Source organism: Anser anser (genome assembly GCF_964211835.1).
Source record: "Anser anser genome assembly, chromosome: 6".
Taxonomy (NCBI): Eukaryota; Metazoa; Chordata; class Aves; order Anseriformes; family Anatidae; genus Anser; species Anser anser.
Window position 1 is genome coordinate 5905095 of NC_139726.1, and position 20722 is coordinate 5925816.

Here is a 20722-nt window from a genome sequence, read left to right on the forward strand (position 1 = left end):
CTAGGTTCCCTCTTGGAAAGAAAATATCCAACCTCCTCATATATTTATTCATTTACATATAAATGAAAATTAATAACATCAGATAGCCAAGCTGCATTTTTTCTGTTAGTAGCAAAAGCAACAGTAGTTCCTGTGCATTTATTATGATTAAATATTATCAGTGTCTGTCACACATGAATGAAATCATACCAGGAGCTGATTGTCTATCTTATATAGAAAGAACTTAGATGGCAATTTTTATGTTTGTTTTTGTTTTTTAAACCTATTACCTATCCCCAAGCTATCTGCTGGTTTATGCTGAGGTATCTCCATTGTCCTTGAGATACATCTGCCTCAGCTCAGTTATTAATACTCTGTGGACAACGTACCAGCAAGTTTGCATGAAATTTTTAAATTTAGCAGAACCATGTAAGAATTATTTTATTAGGACAACAGAGATCAATCCCATATTTAATATCATAATGTCAAAAGCAAGATTATTCTAATATTGCAAAAATATTTATCAAATAATGTAAAGAGACTATATTTTCAGTTCAGTAGTGAAATGACCACGTCTGAAACCAGACTGGTGTTTCTAAACACCTGGTAACCTTCATGAATTTTTGACCTAAATTACCTTCAAACTGTGATGACTGCATGTTCTGTACATGTAAGTAAAGGAAGTACAATACTTCTCCTGATGATACAGCTTCAAGGGACATCATAAGAAGGAAGGAGACAGTATTACCACTGGATTGTCTTAAATAATTTTGTGTGCTTTGCAAATGCTTTCTTGCAAAATACCAAATGCCAGGCATTTTTTGTATATTTTTCTTTAATAGTTTTTTTTTTTTTGAAAATCTTTTTGACTTATGTACGCTGCTTATTTTGCGTTGTCAATCTAGCTCTGCCATCCTGTATATATCATCAAAGCAGGTTGCTTTAGTTAACTCAGGAAAATATTCTTTATTGGGAATACAAACACTAATAAAGTTATTAGTGCAATAAATTATTTTCTTTTGTATGGAGATCAAGTAATCCAGTGTTTACTTCGGAAAATATAGTGCAACCTATATTGTGAGTCCACTAGCAGCAACAACAAATCTTTTCTGGCTCTAGAGGAAGAATTAATTATTTACATGTTTCTCATTAACTTTTTACCTACTGTTAACAGTAGGTTTTTAAAAGAATTCCTTTTTGTCTGTGATCAAAGTATTCAACAAGCCCATTTACAGGCAGTATATTTAGCCATTTTTAATTATTTGCAGTCTATCACAAAATGACATTTGCAATTTTTAAGCATTGCTGAAACCCTGCAGGTATTCCAGAAATGCCTGACAAGTCTTTTTGAGCAGCCAATGCTTTTATTCACTGCTCTTGACATGCTGTTCAATCAGATAGTACGTATATCTCGTCTTCACCTTCCAGAATAATACCAAAGCTCTCAAAACACAGCTGTCTGTATATACACCAATGGAGCTGATGGTTATGTACTTCTCTGGAGCTGTATTTTCTCTTTGGGACATTCTGGTAGCAGTATTAGTGTAATTTAGGGCAACAGAACATGGATCTACATTTTTATTCCAGGAAAAAAAAAATAAACAAATAAAATTTTTGTTCTCCCTGCTAAACCTATACTCAGTCCTTGGCAAGACAGCCTCAGAGAAATTTCTGATAAAATCCTCTTCATACATTATCTTATAAAATCAGGAAAATTCATAATAATTTCAATTAAAATAGCAAAGTTTGACTGTCTTTTCTAACCATTTTGGCTCTCTTACAACTCAAAGTTTGAAGAAAATATAATGTGAACAAAGATATTCCCATTTATTGTTAAGACTTACATGGACTCTCATTCTTTATGAGTTTGTGAAACTGAACCATTTACTAATCAGTTCACCTTCCAAAATAAATAAATAAATAAATAAAAAGTAGAGAAGGTTAGTCTAATAGGAATTAGATTCCTTGATTTATCAAGACATGCAGTAAAATGGGCCATGCTTTCCCAAAACTTCTGCTGAGTTTTCTTTGCATAACCGATGTGTCATATCCCCCATTTGTTCACCCCCTGGCACCAGATGCATGGCTCCTTACCCAGGGAAGCCATTTTATCCAGTGGCTGAAAAAATGACTAACACAATGGTTCCTGCACCATGAAACAACCGATTTCTCTTCTGTGACCCACTGTGAACGTGAGAGACTTATTTACAATGTGACAAGCCAGACTGTTGTTCATCTTGTTGAGCACAGGCCAGCACCAGCTGCTTCTGAGGAAAGTTCAACAAACTTGATAATGAGCACCCAGGGAATAACAGGTTCAATGGAGAAGTTTCTTCTTCATCTAAGCAGTAGCTGGCTTACGTGTTAAATATTTTATATCCATTATACACTCAACGGGAAGCAAGAGGTCTGTGCAAGCTCTTAGTTTTGATACAGGTATTTAGCCTATATTTAAGCACATGCAGTAAATTCAGTGCTGTGATATTCAATGCTATTCAAGATTTATTACCAAACGAAATTACACTGAAACAATTTATTGGAAACAAAACAAAACCTATGACTTGATGATGGGTGACTTTGTTCTATAGTCTAAGACCAATTATTTAACAAAGCGTTTGTTACATTTGACTTTAGGCCAAGCAGCAATGTGAGTTGACATACTCTAGAATAATTTTTTAAAAAAATGTCAAGATACAATATATTAGAGAGCCTCCAAAAGAGCAAAGCAAAATTGATGGAGTTATAAAATCATCTACCTTGATAACATAGCCAGTGGTATTTAGTCATAATTTAGACATTGATATTTAGTTAGTTCTACTGAATGTATAGAAAAATGCTGTAACACAAAGAATCATAAGACCCATGTCCGTTAATGCTACCTATGGAGTTACCTCTTCAGTGAGTTGCTATTGCCTGCACTGTTTCCAGGTTCACAGCATGGAAGTCAAAAGCAAATTTGGCAGGTGCAAAAGCCTACTTCTATTTTTTTTTCTTTTTTTAACAGGTGAAGAGAACTGTCCTGTAACTTGGTCTGCTTCATCTTGGACCAGAGTTTTATAAAAGTCTCTGCAGGCTGGGGAAAAGTGCTTTCCTTCCTCCTGTGCAATTTTCTGAGAACCTGTTTAACTTCATCCAGTCTGCACAGCTGGCTAGGCAAAGGGCTTAGCCTTAATTCTGGTAAAGTATTTTTATTCTGAAAAGAGAGCCGCAGGCCATTATTTTAGACTAATAAATCATATTAGATTAATAATACGCACTAAGATGAACCTGTTACAAGAGTGCTTTATTATGGATACTGTACACAGAGCAAAGCCTGATTTCCATTACCAGAATACTTCTTAAAAAGCACTTTTTGGTGTTCTGGCACCAAACTCAAAACAAAAGATGCAGCAACAGAGCGCTCAGCCGGAAGACAAGGAGAAGATTCAGCTGGGATGAAACAGCAACAAACATTAACTTTTCTACAGAGCTATTAGGGAAATAGGTGCTTTAATGGGCTTTCAACCATTAAAAGGCAGAATTAGAGGCTGAATTAGAGTATTCAATTAATAGGTAGTCAGCTGTGTAAAACCTATCGCATGACATTAATGCTCTAAAATCCAAATGGGTAAGTGTGATTAAAGTCTCTAATAAGCAGAAATGTTTTTCTTGGCTTCATATAAATAGATACCATAATGCTATATGAGATTTGCTGCCATAGATTAGTAATTTCAGTACCTATATCACATCAGTTTGTGCCGAGATAAAAAAATGCAAAATGAATTTTTTTCTCTGCTGCATTGGTACTGTTTTCATGAATCTTGAGACACAGTGACTGAGGAAGTGTTGGGTGGTTAAAAGCAAATCTCATATTACCAGGAAAAAATGAATGGATGGAAAAGCAACTGCAGTAGTAAACAATAGGAATAACTGAGTCTAGGCAAGATCTGAATCTTATGAATATTAGAAGCACTAATTCAAATTGAGATCATAAAAATGTACACATTTGTTGAAATGCATGACAACAGAACAACAGAAAAGTCAAAAGGCCAAAAGAAAGGAAACATTCAAAAAAAAAATCAAAAAAAATTCTCTGTGTGAGACAGCGAAGCAGGTTTGTAAAATAAAGCTATAATTCCAAGCTCTGTGATATTTGGAAAGAACGCTCACCTTAGTGAAAAATATATAATAATAATAATAATAATATACTAAAATGTTCATTCACTTAATAATGTTTAATAATATTCTATTAATTTTATTTCACCAGGTTTTTGTGGGTAGGTGATTGAGTTGAGATCTCTTCATGATAGGCGAATTTTTAAGAGAACTGTTACTTGTAAGAGCTGAAATAATGTGTTTGGAGTGCTGCTGTTTTTACTCAACACCTGCTTTTCTTTCCACATAGTTTTCTTCAGACAAATTCAGTAATGAATTGATTTTTACACATCTCAAAAGATGAAAAACTGGAATCTGGAAAATATCTAGTTGAGAGTACTGAAAAGAGGAAGCCTTGCAGAAAATAAATGATTGGGCTGGCTATAAATTGGCCCTTAGCTCTTGTGAGGTCTTTCTGAGCTCACCGTTGGTAACTTACTTTTTCTATGGGGTGATGTGTATAAATTAGATTAACTCTACTGAGACCAGTGGAGCAAATGTACCTGAGGGAATCCAGCTCTGTATTTCCACCATTTCTCTAGTCTCAGTTATTTTCAAGGTGGGCTAAACTTGGTGACCACTTACAGCTTTATGACTATATTACCAGTAAAAGGCTTAGATAAAATATATAAAAAAAAAAAAAAAAAAGGGGTTTCCATCAGAGGTGAAGGAGAGTTTCCCACAAGACTGGAAGTATGTTGCTTATGACCTATACTTCAGCAGCTCCTGTTCCACCTTCCAAGGCATCACTAACCACCAAGTGACATTCTCCACATACCTTTTCTAACATAAGAAGATGATAAGTACTGTTTAATATAGAAAAGAGAAGCTCATAAGCTGTACTACACTACACTTTTGTTCTCGTAGTTGAAGTATCCTATAAAATCCCTAAAGGAAGAAGCAAAAAAAAAAAAAAAAAAGAAAAACAAAAGTGAAAAGCAGGGAGTAGCAGGTCCCTGTGGATGATAGTCCAGGTGCCATGGCTGATTTATAGGTTTGAAAAATATTTGTAATGCCCATATTATACTTGCTCTGGGGATAAAGAGAGGATTTAATTCACTAGTACTATCAATCTTTTACCTTTCAAGGCAATAAATTCACTAAATTCACTAAAAAAGCAATTCAGCTTCATACAGTTGTTGTTGTAATATATCATTTATCATTTACTGTATGTAAGTACCAATAGCACAAACATTTAAAATCATCAACAGAACTATGAAGAGATGAAAGAAAAATGTTCCAGAATAAATCTCTGTCCTTTCCAAAGCAACCTACTCTGTGATAAGGTTATAGAGTAAAACACGTGTTACTTGCAGCTTGAAATAAAACCCTTACTTGTTCCATTGCAAATGTTTCAACAAAATTATTAAAACCCATTTCTTGTTTGTATATGTGACCAGTGGCAGGAAAGAGGGGGAACTGGAAAACTAGGCTGATATTCCTTTGTTTCCTCTATAGCGGTGCAGTGAGCTTTTTCTACGAGACCTCTCAGAGACCCTAAAACTATTGGGAGTATCCTATGGAGGAATCTAACTGTCCTTATTAAATATTCTGTGATCCTTGTCCCTTAATCTTTCAAGTTAATCTGATACTGATGAGTATTCCCATTAATACTTAGATTAGCCTATCATCTCTGAAAAAAAGAAAAAGTAACATTTTTCTTTTTTGAATGAATGCAGAAATGAAATTAAATCAAATTAGGGGATTGATCTATACTATAATACACCCATTTCTCTGCCACATTTTCATTCACCCACTAATTATTCATATTTTACATTTTGATACTATTTATATTGTATTTTCATTACAGCTATGATGGCTTTTATTGACCCCCAGCATCACTTACTTGTTCAGCAATCTAAAAGCCTTGAAGAGGCAACATCTGTGTTGAAGAAGTAGAAGCAACCACCAGGTCTGTTGCAGAGCAGCCCTGCCAAGGTTCCTCACAGTAATTGGGCCTTCTTTGAACACAACATCTGCTTATATAGATCCCCTTATAAGATCAAATTTTAAAGGTCAAGCTGGAAATGGAAGGTGAAAGCGGAGATGACAGATATATGGACAGTCAGAGTTTTAATGCCATTTTTATGCTGGTTTTAGCCCAAGCCAAATTCCCACCTTTAGTTATTAAACCTGGTGTTTTTTATTATTACTGATTCTCATTACTTCTAGCTGGAAGATCTGGAGATTTTCACACTACACCGTTCATCCTTTAAGATTTTGGTTTCTTTAAACCAAGAAAAATTCCAGAAAAGGGTGGAATGAAATGGTTCAAAATAGGAGGAGCACCTCTCCACTGCATGCCATTACACTGCTAACACTGATAAGAAACTCCTGGTAAATGCGATTCTGAGTACTGGTGATTTTTGTATTAGTGTGATCTGTGCATAGTCAGTATTATGAATAACAATTTTTTACTTACTTTCTTTTTGCTTTCTAGTCAAGGAAAGACTTTGGGAGACCAGGCAAAGATGTTCATCAGAAGTCCAATTGCTTTTCCTAACTATATCTTGTGTTATTGGACTAGCCCACCAAGGCGAAAGTGTTTTGAGAATTTCTGCTGTCTGAGAATATCGTAATGCTTCCATGCTCATTCACCTTAATTTTACAGAAAACCAATCAGCGTGAAAGTGATTTATATATATTTTTTTTAATAATTATTTTTTGTGTGCACATGTATATGATTTTGTTTGGTTGTTTTCGTTCAAGTATTCCATTTCACCTAAGTTGAACAACAGATGTTCACGGAAGCTGACTCAGTTCCCTGTGGAAGAAAAAACGATTCAGACACCAGATCAGCTCACAAAAAAAAGAAACAAATACTTCTAAGATCTAAGGATGAGAAAGATTTCTAAACAAATTGATATCTTTTCTACTGATTTTGTGGAAATTTTATGTTTTTCTGAAAATAGATTCTGATCAGAAATCCCCAGCCAGTTCCAACATACACAGTTTGAACATGGGTGTCTTCTTTTTATTAGTATTGGGTAATTGCCAGTATCTTCACATAGAAAAGTCCCTTTTGGTATGGAGCTGCTGAGCAATGACAATCATTCTGTTAGATATATTTTAGAGCACTCTGAACCAGAGATGTATTACAGATATGATTTATATTGACATCTCTGCAATAGCCTGGTATTTTCCAGTAAAGTAAGGAACTCCCATGAAGAATGCTTGCCTCATTGATAACTGTGTCCTAGTGCTCACAGGCTTGCAGGCTCATCCTGTAGAGCTCACCTGCCCTGGTGACACAGTACCTCTGAGATGGTGCATGCTCCAAATTTAAGCGCACACTGCACCCAGATGAAGTTCAGACGGCCAAGGCAACGTGCTTGGCAAAACAGCAACCAGAGTTAAAGAGATGTGTGCTGAGCACCCCAAAGTGTGAGTGTACCAGGTCAAGTCAGGGATCCCATCCAGCCTAGTACCATTTCAAGGTGCAGTGTAGTTAGGAGGAACTGATTTAATTTCTCTAAGAGGTTCACTCATGCTGTGTCAGAGCTTAAGCACTTATTCTCTCTATACCCTTAAAAATATGGAAATAATGAGCTTTCTTCAGCTTATCTCTTCTTTACAGTCTGAATGTCCATATTTTGACCCACCAGCTAATGAGGAACGATGCACTGAAAGGCATCAGGGTTCTCCCAGAAGGGAATTATAAACTGACAGATAAACACATTAAATGCCTGAATGTACAAATCACTCTCCACACTCCAGGAGCTGTGCAAAAGAGGATATATTTTTCTGTAATGAATTATTACCCTAAAAATGGCAGTTAGTTCTCACTTAAGTGAAGAGCTTGGTTCTGTAAATTACATGTACTGCTTCTTGTATTATATTCTGAAGAATCAGATTCATGAAGATGAATGCACTTTTGTTAAGTGAAAGGTCTGTTGTACACCAGATGACAAAACAGAGGAAAGCACAAGCTCTAATACCTGTGTCTCCAATTGTTTATTACAGCAAACGTGGCACAAGATGAGAAGAAGTGCCTCCCATTTAGTTTCATCAGTTTGTTCAGTCACGAAATAACAGTGGTGAGGTAAGGAGTAGTTTGGTAGTTTGGTAGTTTTAACAAGGTGAGTGGGTACTGTACTTTGGTTATAAGAAGAGTGCTTGGCATTTCTCTAAAGTATATGGAAAGAGATGATTAACAGAAATGGGAGCAGAGATGGAGAATTCCAGAGCTGAATTCCTTTTCATCCCTTTTTGCAAAATCCTGGGGGTGGATCACTTGCTTTAGGCTGCTAGGACTTGGTTAAATCCATTATGCTGACCTTTCTACCCTCTCTGAAACTGTAGAAAGGGCTGCAAGAGTCATTGAACATGGCCATCCCATATCAATGGGTAAAGGATTGCCCTGGGAGTGCAAGGAGTTTATTTCTTTTCAGCGGACTAGGCAGGTATTTTCTCTCAGATAAAACAAACAAACAGAAATGCACAGAGGAGGATTTTGGTATGAGTAAATTCAGACTTGCAGAAAATGTTATACTATTAAATGAATATGTCTTTTTTCTCTGAAGGACTCTGTCTTCCTAAGGAAGTGTGTGTACTTGCAGGGTCATGCTCTCTTTGCCAGCCATGAATAATAAATCTCTTCTATGCCTAGAAAGCAACCCCAAGGGACAGCCTGATAGTGAAGATACTCCTCATAGAAAACAGAAGGAAATAATACTGGGCTGTCATTTTTACATCAGTTTCTAATGAGTGCCAGGGCTTAAAAGGACTGTACATCTGTCTGCTGGCTTGAGAAAAAAAGGGAAGTACTAGCCCCACTCAATTTTGGGGAAGATAAATGAGGTATTCCTCTCTCATCTCTTTCTTGGGTCATCCAGGTAGACAGATACTTTCACATAACCTTGAACAGATACTTGAGTGATAGGATTTATCCCTCAAAACATCACTATTGCCCAGCACTTCTACATGCAACCCGTAACCATCCTCCTACACTTACTCAGGAGCCTGAGCATTTCACATTTGGAACAAAGTGTCAGAAAGTCGCGTCTCTGGAGGTGTCCGAAGTATTTGCATTTTTATTATTATATTATCATTCACTCCCATCCTGAAGTTTGGTTCTGCATCTGAAGCAAAGTAGAAAGTTTCAAAAAGCTTTCTGCTCTTAATACTCTTCCCACAGCCTTCCTCTCACCTCTGCCACATCCCCATGGGCTGCCTCGTCCCCTCCTGCCCCATCAACACAGCTCCTCCAGCCAATTCCCAGCGTCACAATGCCAGCTCGCTGAGTGGGATGTTTCAGGCAAACACTGTTTCTTTCTTGTAAAGTGAATAGATCTGAACACCTAACATGCGTATCCATCAAACAATTTTTGGCCAAGCCTGAAATACTGCTGCCAACTCCCAGCTGTGACTTTTGGCTGGTTTTAACTCCCTGTATTCATCCCTACCATTCAAAATGAATGTAATACAAGAGGGACTGGTGTAAGGTCTTCAGTGTTGTGTTGTCTTGTCGTATAGGCAGTGAAGCTAATTGCTTCAAGTGTTCACAACTTTCTGGGGAGTTTTAGTTTCTCCTCTTAGTGAGGTTAATGGTGTCAAGACTGTGAAAGCATTCTGCAATATTTCTATGCAGGTTCTCCATGGCTTTAGTTTCCCATGGTTTTCTGGATTAATATTTGGCGAGGGAGAGGTGTTCATTATTTTTCCAACTTTGGTAAGGTCCGTCCTGAGCTGGGATACTGAGAGATGGTGAATATTTATACTTCATTGTCTGACCTGCAGTTTTTTGTCTTCCTGAACTGAAGGGTGCCATATCCAGCCCAGGGAAACGTGATGGCTGGGACAATGGGAAATTTCATTTCATCTTTACCAGCAGTAGCCACCTTCAAAGGCTCCCCCTGATTCAGACTGGTTTAAGAAGACAACAGGCAAAGGGATAAGCAAGCCTACCTAAATATCCCTTTTCTCCTGTTGTAAGACATCCTGAATATCTTCCACTGATTCTTTTTTTGCCTGGTTACTTTTTCTTCTTGTATCCAAAAGACCAATAAAGGCTATATTGTTTGTGGAAAGCTCTCTCAGTTTGCTATAAATTGCTTTTGGTTGCCAATATTTTCCTCCTAAGAATAAAACCAATTCCACAACAAATTTCAGTCATTTTCATGAGCCCCTGAAGTTAAACTTTAGAGCTATGATTTTTAGGCCAAAGCTTAGACTGAAAGAAGATTTAGTCCTGTCAGACCCATAGAGACTGCCATAGCTGAATTCAAGCATTAACTGAGAAAGATGTGTAAAGGTGAAACTTGTGTCCTGTTTAAAATAAACTGGATTTTATTTTTTTTTTTTAATTTTTCATATATTTGTGCTAAGGAAATGGATAAGGATCTCTAGGGAAAAAAAAAAGTCAGAATGACTGGATATGGAGTCTTAATGAGCTTGAAGAAATACAATCTAAAAGTCAGTAAAATCAATGGAAAGACTCACAAGAACTTATAGGGCTATAACTTAGGCCTGTGAAACAGCTAATTCAATAGGACTGTTCTAAGCACCAATTTTACACATCAAAATCCATAATCAAAATTAAGACAAAAAAGTTTTAGAAGCTTCTTCTTAGATAACCTATATTTGTCTCAAAGAATCCACTGGCAAAATTTCTCAAGGGACGTAGTTAAGCCAAATGAACAACATTTGAAACTCCTTGGATGTACTGTAAAATATGTTTAATGGTTCTATTTATGCTTTTAAAGGAAATGTTACTCACAGTGATGTGAGCAGAATGTTTACAGACTTCTTTATTACTGTATCATCAGGTAATTTACAATATCCTCACTTAAACAAGCAGACACAAAATAATCAAACTTGACAAGTCAAAGAAAAAGAGTGCTAGCAGGTATGGAAAACACTGAGCATTGGGTGGAGATACAATATATTCTAAATAAAACACCATGAATATTGGAGCACGTGATGCAAGCGCAAATTCTTCATATCATGCATTAAGCTGACAATATGCATTGCCTTACAATAAACATTCTTCAAAGTGCCGTGCTATAGTAACATGGCACTTTCAAATGAGACAAAACTTGAGAAAAAATGTGATTGAGAAACATGAATGATTGAATTGTTTCAGTGCCATTTGCTTCTATATTCCATTTCTGTTATTATTGCTGGTGTGCCAACCTTCTGAAGCACACATCTCATTTCTCATGACGGGTTGACAGACCAAATGCTGCCACACTTTATTTTAGTAGCAAAAGACTGTTTTCTAAAATACCAGCCAATGATACATCAACCCAGGGCACAAACCTTCAGGACTGCTGCTGGTGCTGCACAGAGCACTTTTGCAACAGGTTTGCATAAATGCAACCAGGAACCTGAAGTGGGAAGCAAAGTACTTGTATACTTATATTTTAACATTTTTACACTCCTCTCACATAAACATGATGTCAGACATGACTGCAATAATCTGAAGTTAGTGTTGTCTGCTTTGTTGACGAGCAAGCACGTTTGCTTGACAGCCCCGATTTCTCCAAGATCACCTGCTACCACCCATACTGGCTGTACACGCTGTTCTCACCCTCCGTGTGTGCGTGTGTGCGCGGGTGTGTTACGGGGTGTGTAAATCAGAGCAGCTGCACTGAAAGCAGCTGCAGGGACACATGCTCTCAGCTGCTCTGTGTGTGTGTCTGTGTGTGTGTGTGTGCTTTGTGTATAGCTGGAGGGCTTCCCTCTTGGAAATTCTGGGATTAATGACACATTAAGCCCTCTCCAAGAGAGTGGACTGAAAGAAAAAAAAAAAAAAAAAAAAAGAAATCTGAAACAGGAAGGCAGTCTGATGACTTTTCCTGCAAAGTTTAGTACATCAAAAGTTAACTTCTAAGCAACTGCAGATGCATGGATAAAAGCTGTCTTGGACAATATGCAGCAGCCTTTACCTTTCCACCAGCATCTCCAACTTGTTGCCTACCTCTGCTGGATTCCCTTGTTGGCCATTAGCAGTGAGTCAGCTCCATTAGGTAAGGATTTTTTTACTTTTTAATTATTTGATAGTCATCTGGGGGACAGAGTTCATGTGTATTTTAAACTGAGATGATCTTGTTTACATTCACTATTGAATGTGGCTTAGATAGAGGGCTATTATTAGAAAGCGTCACCAAAATAGAATGGAAGTAAGGTTAAAATAAACAACTTCTAAGGTAATGAAGAAGGTCACAGTGATAACCAGGCATGCTTGTAGCAAGCAATGTTTATTGTCCTTTAGAGGAGGTTTATTGTTATTGTTGTTGTTGTTATTATTATTATTATTATTATCTTAAACAGAGAAATTGCAAACCTCTGAAGATTCCTACTTCTTACTAGAAAATTTCAGGAGATTTAAAGAAGAATCATAATGTTTTCCCATAAATGGAATATATGAAATGAATCATAAAAGAAGAAAAAGCTTTAAAATCAGGATCTATTCCTCTAAGGAAGGAAGTATATACACTGTACATCAGAGCACTATTATAGATTAGTTAATTACACATATAATAATACACAGCTATATAGTCTCTGGCAGTAAAAAGTTCACGAGTAATTTTTCTCCTACTGTATACATTAATTGTAAGGCTTGTTTCATTCCAGCATAGGGTTCATAGAGGACATAGATTTTACATATATAGTTTCTTTATGCAGCTTTATTAATCCACTACAGCGATATATTGAAAATCATGTTAGATGCTATTCAACTAGTAAAAACAGAGTTCAAACAAACAAACAAACAAACAAACAAAAAAACAAACAAAACCCAAGAAAAGCCATAGAACCAAAGTGTAGTCCTGTCAGTGATTAGGGATATAGCCTCAGCAAACTCTGTGGAGGCACTCCCTCTTAATGAAAATATGTTGCAATATTTTACAACATTTAATTCCAGTAGAGTTTCAGCTAGTTTTAGAGGTGATTGTCAGCCAGCACTCATTAGCTATATGAAGATAACACTATTTAAAGCACTCTTCATTTGAATATCAGAGGGTTACCCAGAAAGGTTTGCAGGACTAAACACAAGGCAAATGACCTTATCGCCTTTATCTTCAAACAATGCCTTTAATTTCTGAAACCTTTTGAAGGGTTGCCAGTGTTATGGAGTGTAGCAGCTACTTATCTGATAGAACAAGCTTTTCATCAAGGGGAAATGACCTTTTAACTCCTAGTAACTAAGTAACTGCTTTTCCACTGTATTTTTGTTACTGAAGGTATTATTCTTAAACATACTTATTAAGGGGGGAATACAGAATGAGAATTAGAAAATAGCTTCCTGTCTCTTAGGTGATGCAGAAGAATTCTTAAGACTTGCTTCTTCTTTTTTTTTTTTTTTCTCCTTTCTTTCCATACTGTTAACTGAAAGTAAAGGAAAACCGCTCAAAAAAGTTTACATTCTGACAGATTGTGCTGTGACATTATAAGGATATTAACAGAGCCATATGCTGTTTACTTTAGTACTCTGAGTATAACAAATCTACTAATCCCATAAGAATTTAACTATGAATAAGGAACGTCTGACCAAAACAGCTTTTTGCAGATGCCTCATTAAGAGGGAGACAAAGATGAAAAAGTCTTTTAAAGACCAAGGAAGAATTTTATCATCTTCTGCAGTCTTATGTTAGTCTTCAGTGACTACAGGTATTCACATTATTTGGGGTTTTACATATTTTCTTGTGACTGAAGAACATAAAAGGGTTAGCAATAACGTCCATAGCTGCTCTGTGGTAGAAGATTAAGTAAAGAATCAGGCAAAAAAGCAACTCAGTGAGTCATAGATGTGGGAGGGCTGACACAACACAGCTTGTCAGACTTTTCTGAGATAAAATTCTGTAAATAAGTCAATCAAAAGAGAAAGACAATAGCTTTTTTATGGAGGTATTTTAGACAAAAGTATTTACCTTAAAATAGATAGCTGCTTGCAACCACCATCGAGATGGAATTGCTCCCCATCCCCTTAGGAGCCTTTTCGTAGTGTGCAATTGGAAAAGTTTTGAATTCGGATATGAGCTTCACGTAAAGGCACAAACCTTCCATCAAAGCTCACAAAACTATTGGAGTTACACTGCTGGGTGTTACATATATATTAAAATCAGACACAATTAATTGGTTCCAACTTCACTCCTGTGGATTTTCCTCAAATCTGAAACAGATAAGAAAAGATTTGAGTGTATCCTGAAGTGAAGGAAAAGGGGGAGAGAGAGGATGGTGGGGGCAGCGAGGCTGGGTGCCTACAGCCAGTGGGAAAATATATTGCATTCTCAAATGAGCTGAATAATCTGATTAGGAAATAAATGAGAATAGTCTAACTTGAAAAAAAAAAATATTCAGTATGTCTTATAATGTTGTAAACCATAGTCTTGCTTTTCCTAGAAAAGTGAAACAAAAAGTCAGAGTATGCAATCTGCTTTCTGTACTACCCATGAGCAACCCATGATCTCACTTTTGAGATTCTGGTGTAAAATCTGAGTGCCATGAACTTTCAGTGCTTTAAGTAAAAAACTACTTGAGATGGGAATTAAGCAAAAACCTAGCTGAGCTGAGAAAATATTTCATCATGAGTATTTCAGATGGAGTATTTCAAACTATTCAGGAGCTTTCCCTGCCTCATACACCTGCTGCAGAAGACAACCCCCTGGTCAGACCCTAAATACACCCTGCCAGCACCATCCAGACCCCCAGCACTCCCCTGGTGCCCCCAGGCTCCTGTCATCCCCTGGTACCCAAGCACGGGAGGGGTGCAAATACCCCCAGGGAAGCCCTGGGGCATTTGGCCTGGAAACAGCTTGCAGGGATCAAGCTCTCCAACCATGAGTGGGCTTGGTCAGGGACATTCCAGCGACTTCAGAAATTACACTGGGATTATTCTGGCTCCATGTCTTCACTCTGTGCAACGGACATTTACAGCACTGTGCAAACAAAAAATACCCTGCCGAATGCTTTCCTACAGCAGTAAACCGAAGACTCCCTGGCCATGACAAATAAGCAGTAACAACTGCCAAAGGGAAAGGAACAACCTTTATAGCATGTTTCTCTTCTGGTATTAGTCTTAATAATCAAAAATTGTTTACAGGGTAATATTTTATTTCTCTCTTATTTAAGTTTTTGTCAACATCAGGTTACTCCATTGGCCTTATTGCCTGGAATTAATCCAGTTTGTGTTCAACTCGAGAGTGAAATCTGATTACATGCAGTCAAAGCAGAGTTAGTAATGAGGGTTGTACAGCTATTTCTTTTTGCTGATAACTTTTACATTCCTCTCCTTTTTACCTGAAAAACAATTGTGCTATCCTTACTGCAGGGATAGTTCTTTTATGAGGAAGGCAAAAAAGTGTGGCTGTTACCCTCTGGGGGTGAGGGAACTTTTTCCACCTGATAATGAAAGTGTTTGTGACTCTCCTGTGCAACATCAGTATGTCCCCACTGGATTTTAGGACATTGAAATTTGATAGAGAAACCATTTTTAGCTCACACATTTGCCTTCCAATCTGCTGATGAAAATTAATAGTTATTTACAAAGTTATACAGGCTTACAAAATATGTTTGGTATGAGAGGGCTGCCTGTCAAGGATTTGCCAATTCCCATTGACCTGCCAAATCTGTATGCTCTTTAAACTACTTAACATCTATTTATTACTCTACTCTATACTAAAATCAAGAATCATTTTATTAGACACTGTTCATAACAGTGTAGGACATTCATGGGCAAAATGTTTAGTTTAATGGTCCAGTTCCTCAAAGTTATTTTGTCTCCAAATGCCAAATACTAAGAGGTATTGCATACATCTAGCTTCCTTTGCAATCGATAGGAGCTGCAAGAAGTCAAGACAAATCAGTGTTTGTTCCTAAATTGACAAGACAAATTGCTGCAGGGAGGAAGCATCATCATTTTGTTTTACAGATAGGATAGAGATGTGAAGTGGCTCAAGGTCATGCAGAAAATCTTTTGGCAGAGCTGGGATGTGTACCGAGGCCTCAAGAGTCACAGCCCAACCCTGTTAACTGCAGCACAGCTCATAACTGAAACAAAGGCCAATGTAGGAAATAGGAGCACAATAGAAATGCTGAACCCTCCTTCATCTTCCCTGTAAACTCAAACAGCTGCACACACAAACTCAAGGGGACACAAAGTATTCCTGATTGTATTCAAAGTTCTTGACATTTCTCAGCTGACCAAAACATGAAATTTCTCCCAAATCTCCTTTGATTTCAATCAGGAAAGGACCCAATAACTTCCAAAGTGCTATATGTATTTCAGCATACAGAATAATTGAAGACAAAAATAATTCCAGCACTAACTAACTTCATTAGAGACAGATTTATTTATTTATTTTCCTAGTTCTTTCTAGAGCACATCTGTGGCCTAATAAAACATTCGTGACTGTATTAGCAAGCTTTAGAAAGCACTCTTGAATGAAAGCTTTCCAATAGCTTTCCTCCCTTTTTTTTGTAACTTGCAGCTTCAAAAGCCTGAGAATATTGTGTGAGATACTATTTGGGGCTATTTACTGGGTTTGTACCAAACCCCTTCAAATAATTTGCTGGGAAGTGTTCTGAAGGCAGTCAGACTTGTCCGATTTTTGTCTGCAAGCTTGTTCTCTTGGACATTCTTGTGTTTATTCTGACTTTTTGGCTACTTTGTTCCTGAGTATCTATCTTGTCACTTCACAGATGGAAGTTTAATGTTGGATGTTGTTGATGCCCCAAAAGTGGATATCCACAAAAATGGATGGTCTTTAATGCTTAGTTGACAACATTGCTTGTTCAATGCTTTTTAAGTTTTCACAAAGCAGTGCAGTTTGCTTTCAGTTATGACCTTTATTAATTTCATTGTGGCAGCTACACTATGTGTTTTACACTGAATAGAAGTTATTTATGGTGAAACCTAAACAAAAAAAATAAAAATGGATTAGTTCAAGGAATATTTTTCATCTGACTTTGAAACACGAGTATAACCATGTGTTAGTGCAGGCAATTGTTTGTACAGCTTTTCTGGAAAGAGTTTTGTGTGTTAAGCTCTTAGGAGATTTACTTAATGAATGTATGTACTCATTTGCTTCTTTCTGACACATATTATTTTGATTATTCCAAAGTCTATTACTTTGATTGCTGTATTCACACTGCATGGCATCCACAGAGAGCCGCAAGGGAATATTCTACGTATTGAAAGGCAAAAAATTGATTGCCTAATATAGTTGAGGGATTGTAGTAGTCTGCTCTGCTCCTTTTGCTGGTTTTATATTATTCATCGATTGAGAGCAAGTTTATCTTATTCCCCTATTTTGTTCACAAAGCAGCTTCCACGAGCTGGATAGCAATTTATCTGCATACTGCAACACTGTAATGCATCTCGTGTGGTAGCTGAAGCATTTTACAACTCAACTACCCCTTGACAGCTTTGTATGTTGACAGTTACAGTAAATGGTCCCTCATGTAGTGTCTTTCTAATGCCTCGTCAGCTCAGTAGCTCTTGCACTGTCCATGAACTGGTGAATACCCCAACTTTCCCTCTTCCTTATGCTAATAAGATATAGGATTCAGGACCTTTCATGTCCTGAACTCACAGTCCCACTTTATTTTTTAAATAGCTGATCAAATTGCACTTGTGTTCAGTACTCTCAAAAGGCAAGAAGTCTATGACTAAAACCTAGAAGACAACAAAACGATGAGAGACGGGAAATCCCAAAGTAATAGTTCTAATAATGAACTTAATGGCAAATGAGGAGAAAAGCTTGGGGTCTGAACTAGACCATTTCTTTACAGAAAAGAGCCTGTATTATGTCAGCTCCTACTTCTTTCTCATCTCATTTAAAATAGTATTTTACTGATATTTGACTGTCACACAAATTTTTCATGAGATTTTATCTCATTGGTTTTCTAGACACCTATATGAAGAGAAAGTTGAGATAAAACTTGGTCATTAGTTCATATATTAGCTAAGCTAACATTTTGTTATTAGTAATTTAGTAATTGAAATTTTCTTTAGCAGTAGCATTATTAGACCTCACTGCATTAGTCAGCTATGTTATTTTTGTTATATTTGGTCCAGCTATTGGAACAGGTAGACTTGAAAACATCTTTCAGAGATTATATTTAATAGTCTTCTTTATCTTCTTCTGCCAATTATTTGCTTTATAATCAACTATGACTATGTTATAAAATTAGTTGACTGTGACTCAATATCCCTCAATAACACAGCGTAGAAAATTTGATTCACTCAGGCTACCTTATCATCATCTCTATTCTTTTCTTAATGGGTGAGAGGGAAAATATATGTATATATATATAAATTCCCAGAGCCATTTGGTCTGTTCTTTTAATAGATATTAAGATTAGAGCTGGCAACAAAGATACAAACAAGGTGAAATCTAATTAATTCCTTGTTTCTATTTTGCAAGAAATACAAAGGAAAATGAGTCTATTTCCTACCCTGATGTAGTGTGACTCAATTTTGAGTGCTAAATACATTTTCTGATTGTATACAAAGCAGTATAAAAAGTAAAAGTAAAAGAAAGCTATCCTTCTGCCTTAGGTAGTACACAGCCACCACAAAAATTGTGGTTTTGTCCAGTGGAAAGTCTTTTAAGTGCCTGTGGGACTCAATCACCTACACCCCATTACATTCCTGAAGCACTTAGGCTCTTTTTTTTCCTACCATATCCTTTAAAAGTCTCACTCACAATTTTTTAGCATAGAAACCCTCCAAATTCACATAATTTTCAGTTCTTTTCCTGGACTAGTTATTTCAATTCATCCTGTAGTGAAAATCCCTAACAAAGCACTGTGAATAATCATTCTGGGAGAGCTGGAGCAGCTCATAGTGCTCCCAGTCTGAAGCCAAGGTGCATCTTGTTCATCCTCCAGTGGTGGGACCTGCCACAGCACATCTTGCAGGGGTAAAGGTCTGTTATAGCTTTACGATATGGCTCCAGAGAAGGCATCAAAGACTATGGCCACGTGGAAACAGTCAGGCTAGGATGTAGAGAGCTGAATTTCAGTTTAATCCCTGTCCTTCATATGTGCTTGTGTGAGGGCGTAAAGCCTGAAGATACAGGTGTTCTTCAGGGTAGCTGGGTCTGGGCTGCAGACTGTAATCCCAGCACGAGCTATACATCTCCCAGAGGAATTTTACAACTATTTTCTCCTCTTGCCATGATCTCTGCCTTGCAATACAAATAGCTTTAACATAAATCATCAATCTACTACTCACCTCCTTTCCTTTCTTTCCTCTTAATTTTTCATGTTTTTTTCCCAATAACTGATATTCTAGTCAGGAAAGTCACCCACAGTTATTCCTGCTGTTTCATAATGTCTCTTCCTCACAAACATTTCTTGTTGTGTTTCCTATTACCTGCACTCCTTGCATGGGTGTGTAGATGCTTCCTCTCATTAACACACTGCTGACAATATTGTTCATCTGCTGTTTCAAAACAACTTAATCTTCTGTCTTAGGGCTGAACTTGCAGTTTGCCTCCTGAGAATACCGAGTACCCTCATTAAGAGCTGTTGGGATGTGAGAGGACCTGGTGCCTTGTCCCTGTCCAATCCTCTCAGCTCCAAGGATCTGGCACAGAAGCACAAAAACACTCATGAGGTCCTAAACCTGTTCTGTTAGGAGCTCCTTTACCACTCAGAAAGGTTGATGGCAGGGGCACTAAACAGTACTTGTATATACAAAGATTAGCTGGAAAACAAGCTGTCTTCCCAAGTCTGGTTTTTATGCTGTTGGTGTATTTTTATTTTATATTATTTAAGACCCTTGAAGTGGGCAACTTTATTCTGGCTTCTTTTAAACATGTTTGCTGAGAAATCTTTCCTCGGTAATGATGCACAGGGTTTCTGAAGAACCCTTAGTGAGGTTCTCAGTTTTAAAACTGGCCAGCACGCAAGGATAAGCCTTGCCTTTAACAACCTTAACATATGCTAATACTTATGTTGTCTTCCGTGTGGCTAAACTGAACATAAAATTAAAACATGTGGCAATCCTGCAAAAAGGTAGCATAGATGGCTACCTGTGTACATAATCACTGAAAACTTTGTGTGCACCGCTGTTACCAATGCTTCATGTGATTATTGCTAAAATCAGTGTGCTGTAGAAATGCTGAAAGGAATGATAAAGGTCACAATAAATAGCCCTCACAAACTGGATTTCTGCTTCTGAATTTCACCCCAGGCTCACAGCTGGTACAGCCCAATTCTGCACTGTGATCTGCATAGCGGTGTACAGACTGTAGGACTTCCAAAGATAAACTTCTTCAGGCTGAGTAACTTCTGTTCATCCACTCAGGAACATGTTGGATTTTTTTTTTCTTTTTCTCTCTGATTGCTTTAACAATTGAAAACAATTTAAAAATTTACTTTCCCACTGAGACAAAATTGGGAGAAACCCAAAGTGTTAACTGATAGCCTTATGTTTTGTTAATCACTTCCAACAGAAAAGATGTTGTGTTTTAGTATACAGAAGTTGAATCAATCTCTTCTGTCACAGACAAGTGCCCTCAGAACTGGTCTATCGATTATGCCAGGGGAGAATATCTTTAGGTCTCTTACTTAAGCTGTTTCACTTTCTATTAGTAATTAAATACATCTTAGGATGAGGGCTTTGATGCCAGTCACCTATGTCTTTGTCTACCGTAAA

At 37.1% G+C, this 20722-nt stretch overlaps 1 protein-coding gene and 1 long non-coding RNA gene across 6 annotated transcripts in view; one reads left to right on the forward strand and one right to left on the reverse strand.

Annotated features, from left to right (window-relative positions):
• LOC310901966 overlaps positions 1-20722 on the reverse strand; it is a 50421-nt gene that overhangs the window by 24861 nt on the left and 4838 nt on the right. For 3 of the 4 annotated variants that reach the window (XR_014586348.1, XR_014586349.1, XR_014586350.1), the window contains exon 3: positions 13986-14227. This is a non-coding gene — a long non-coding RNA (uncharacterized lncRNA). Of the gene's footprint in view, positions 1-12406; positions 13444-13985; positions 14228-20722 lie in introns of those variants that run through there. The other variant, XR_014586351.1, reaches the window with a different exon arrangement.
• The window catches only part of LOC310901963 (von Willebrand factor D and EGF domain-containing protein-like), a 178788-nt gene continuing 168839 nt past the window's right edge, over positions 10774-20722 (forward strand). For both annotated transcript variants that reach the window (XM_083842703.1, XM_083842702.1), the window contains exon 1: positions 10774-12083. In XM_083842703.1, coding sequence (XP_083698829.1) covers positions 11987-12083 — 97 coding nt within the window. In that variant the 5' untranslated portion in view covers positions 10774-11986. The remainder of the gene's footprint in view (positions 12084-20722) is intronic.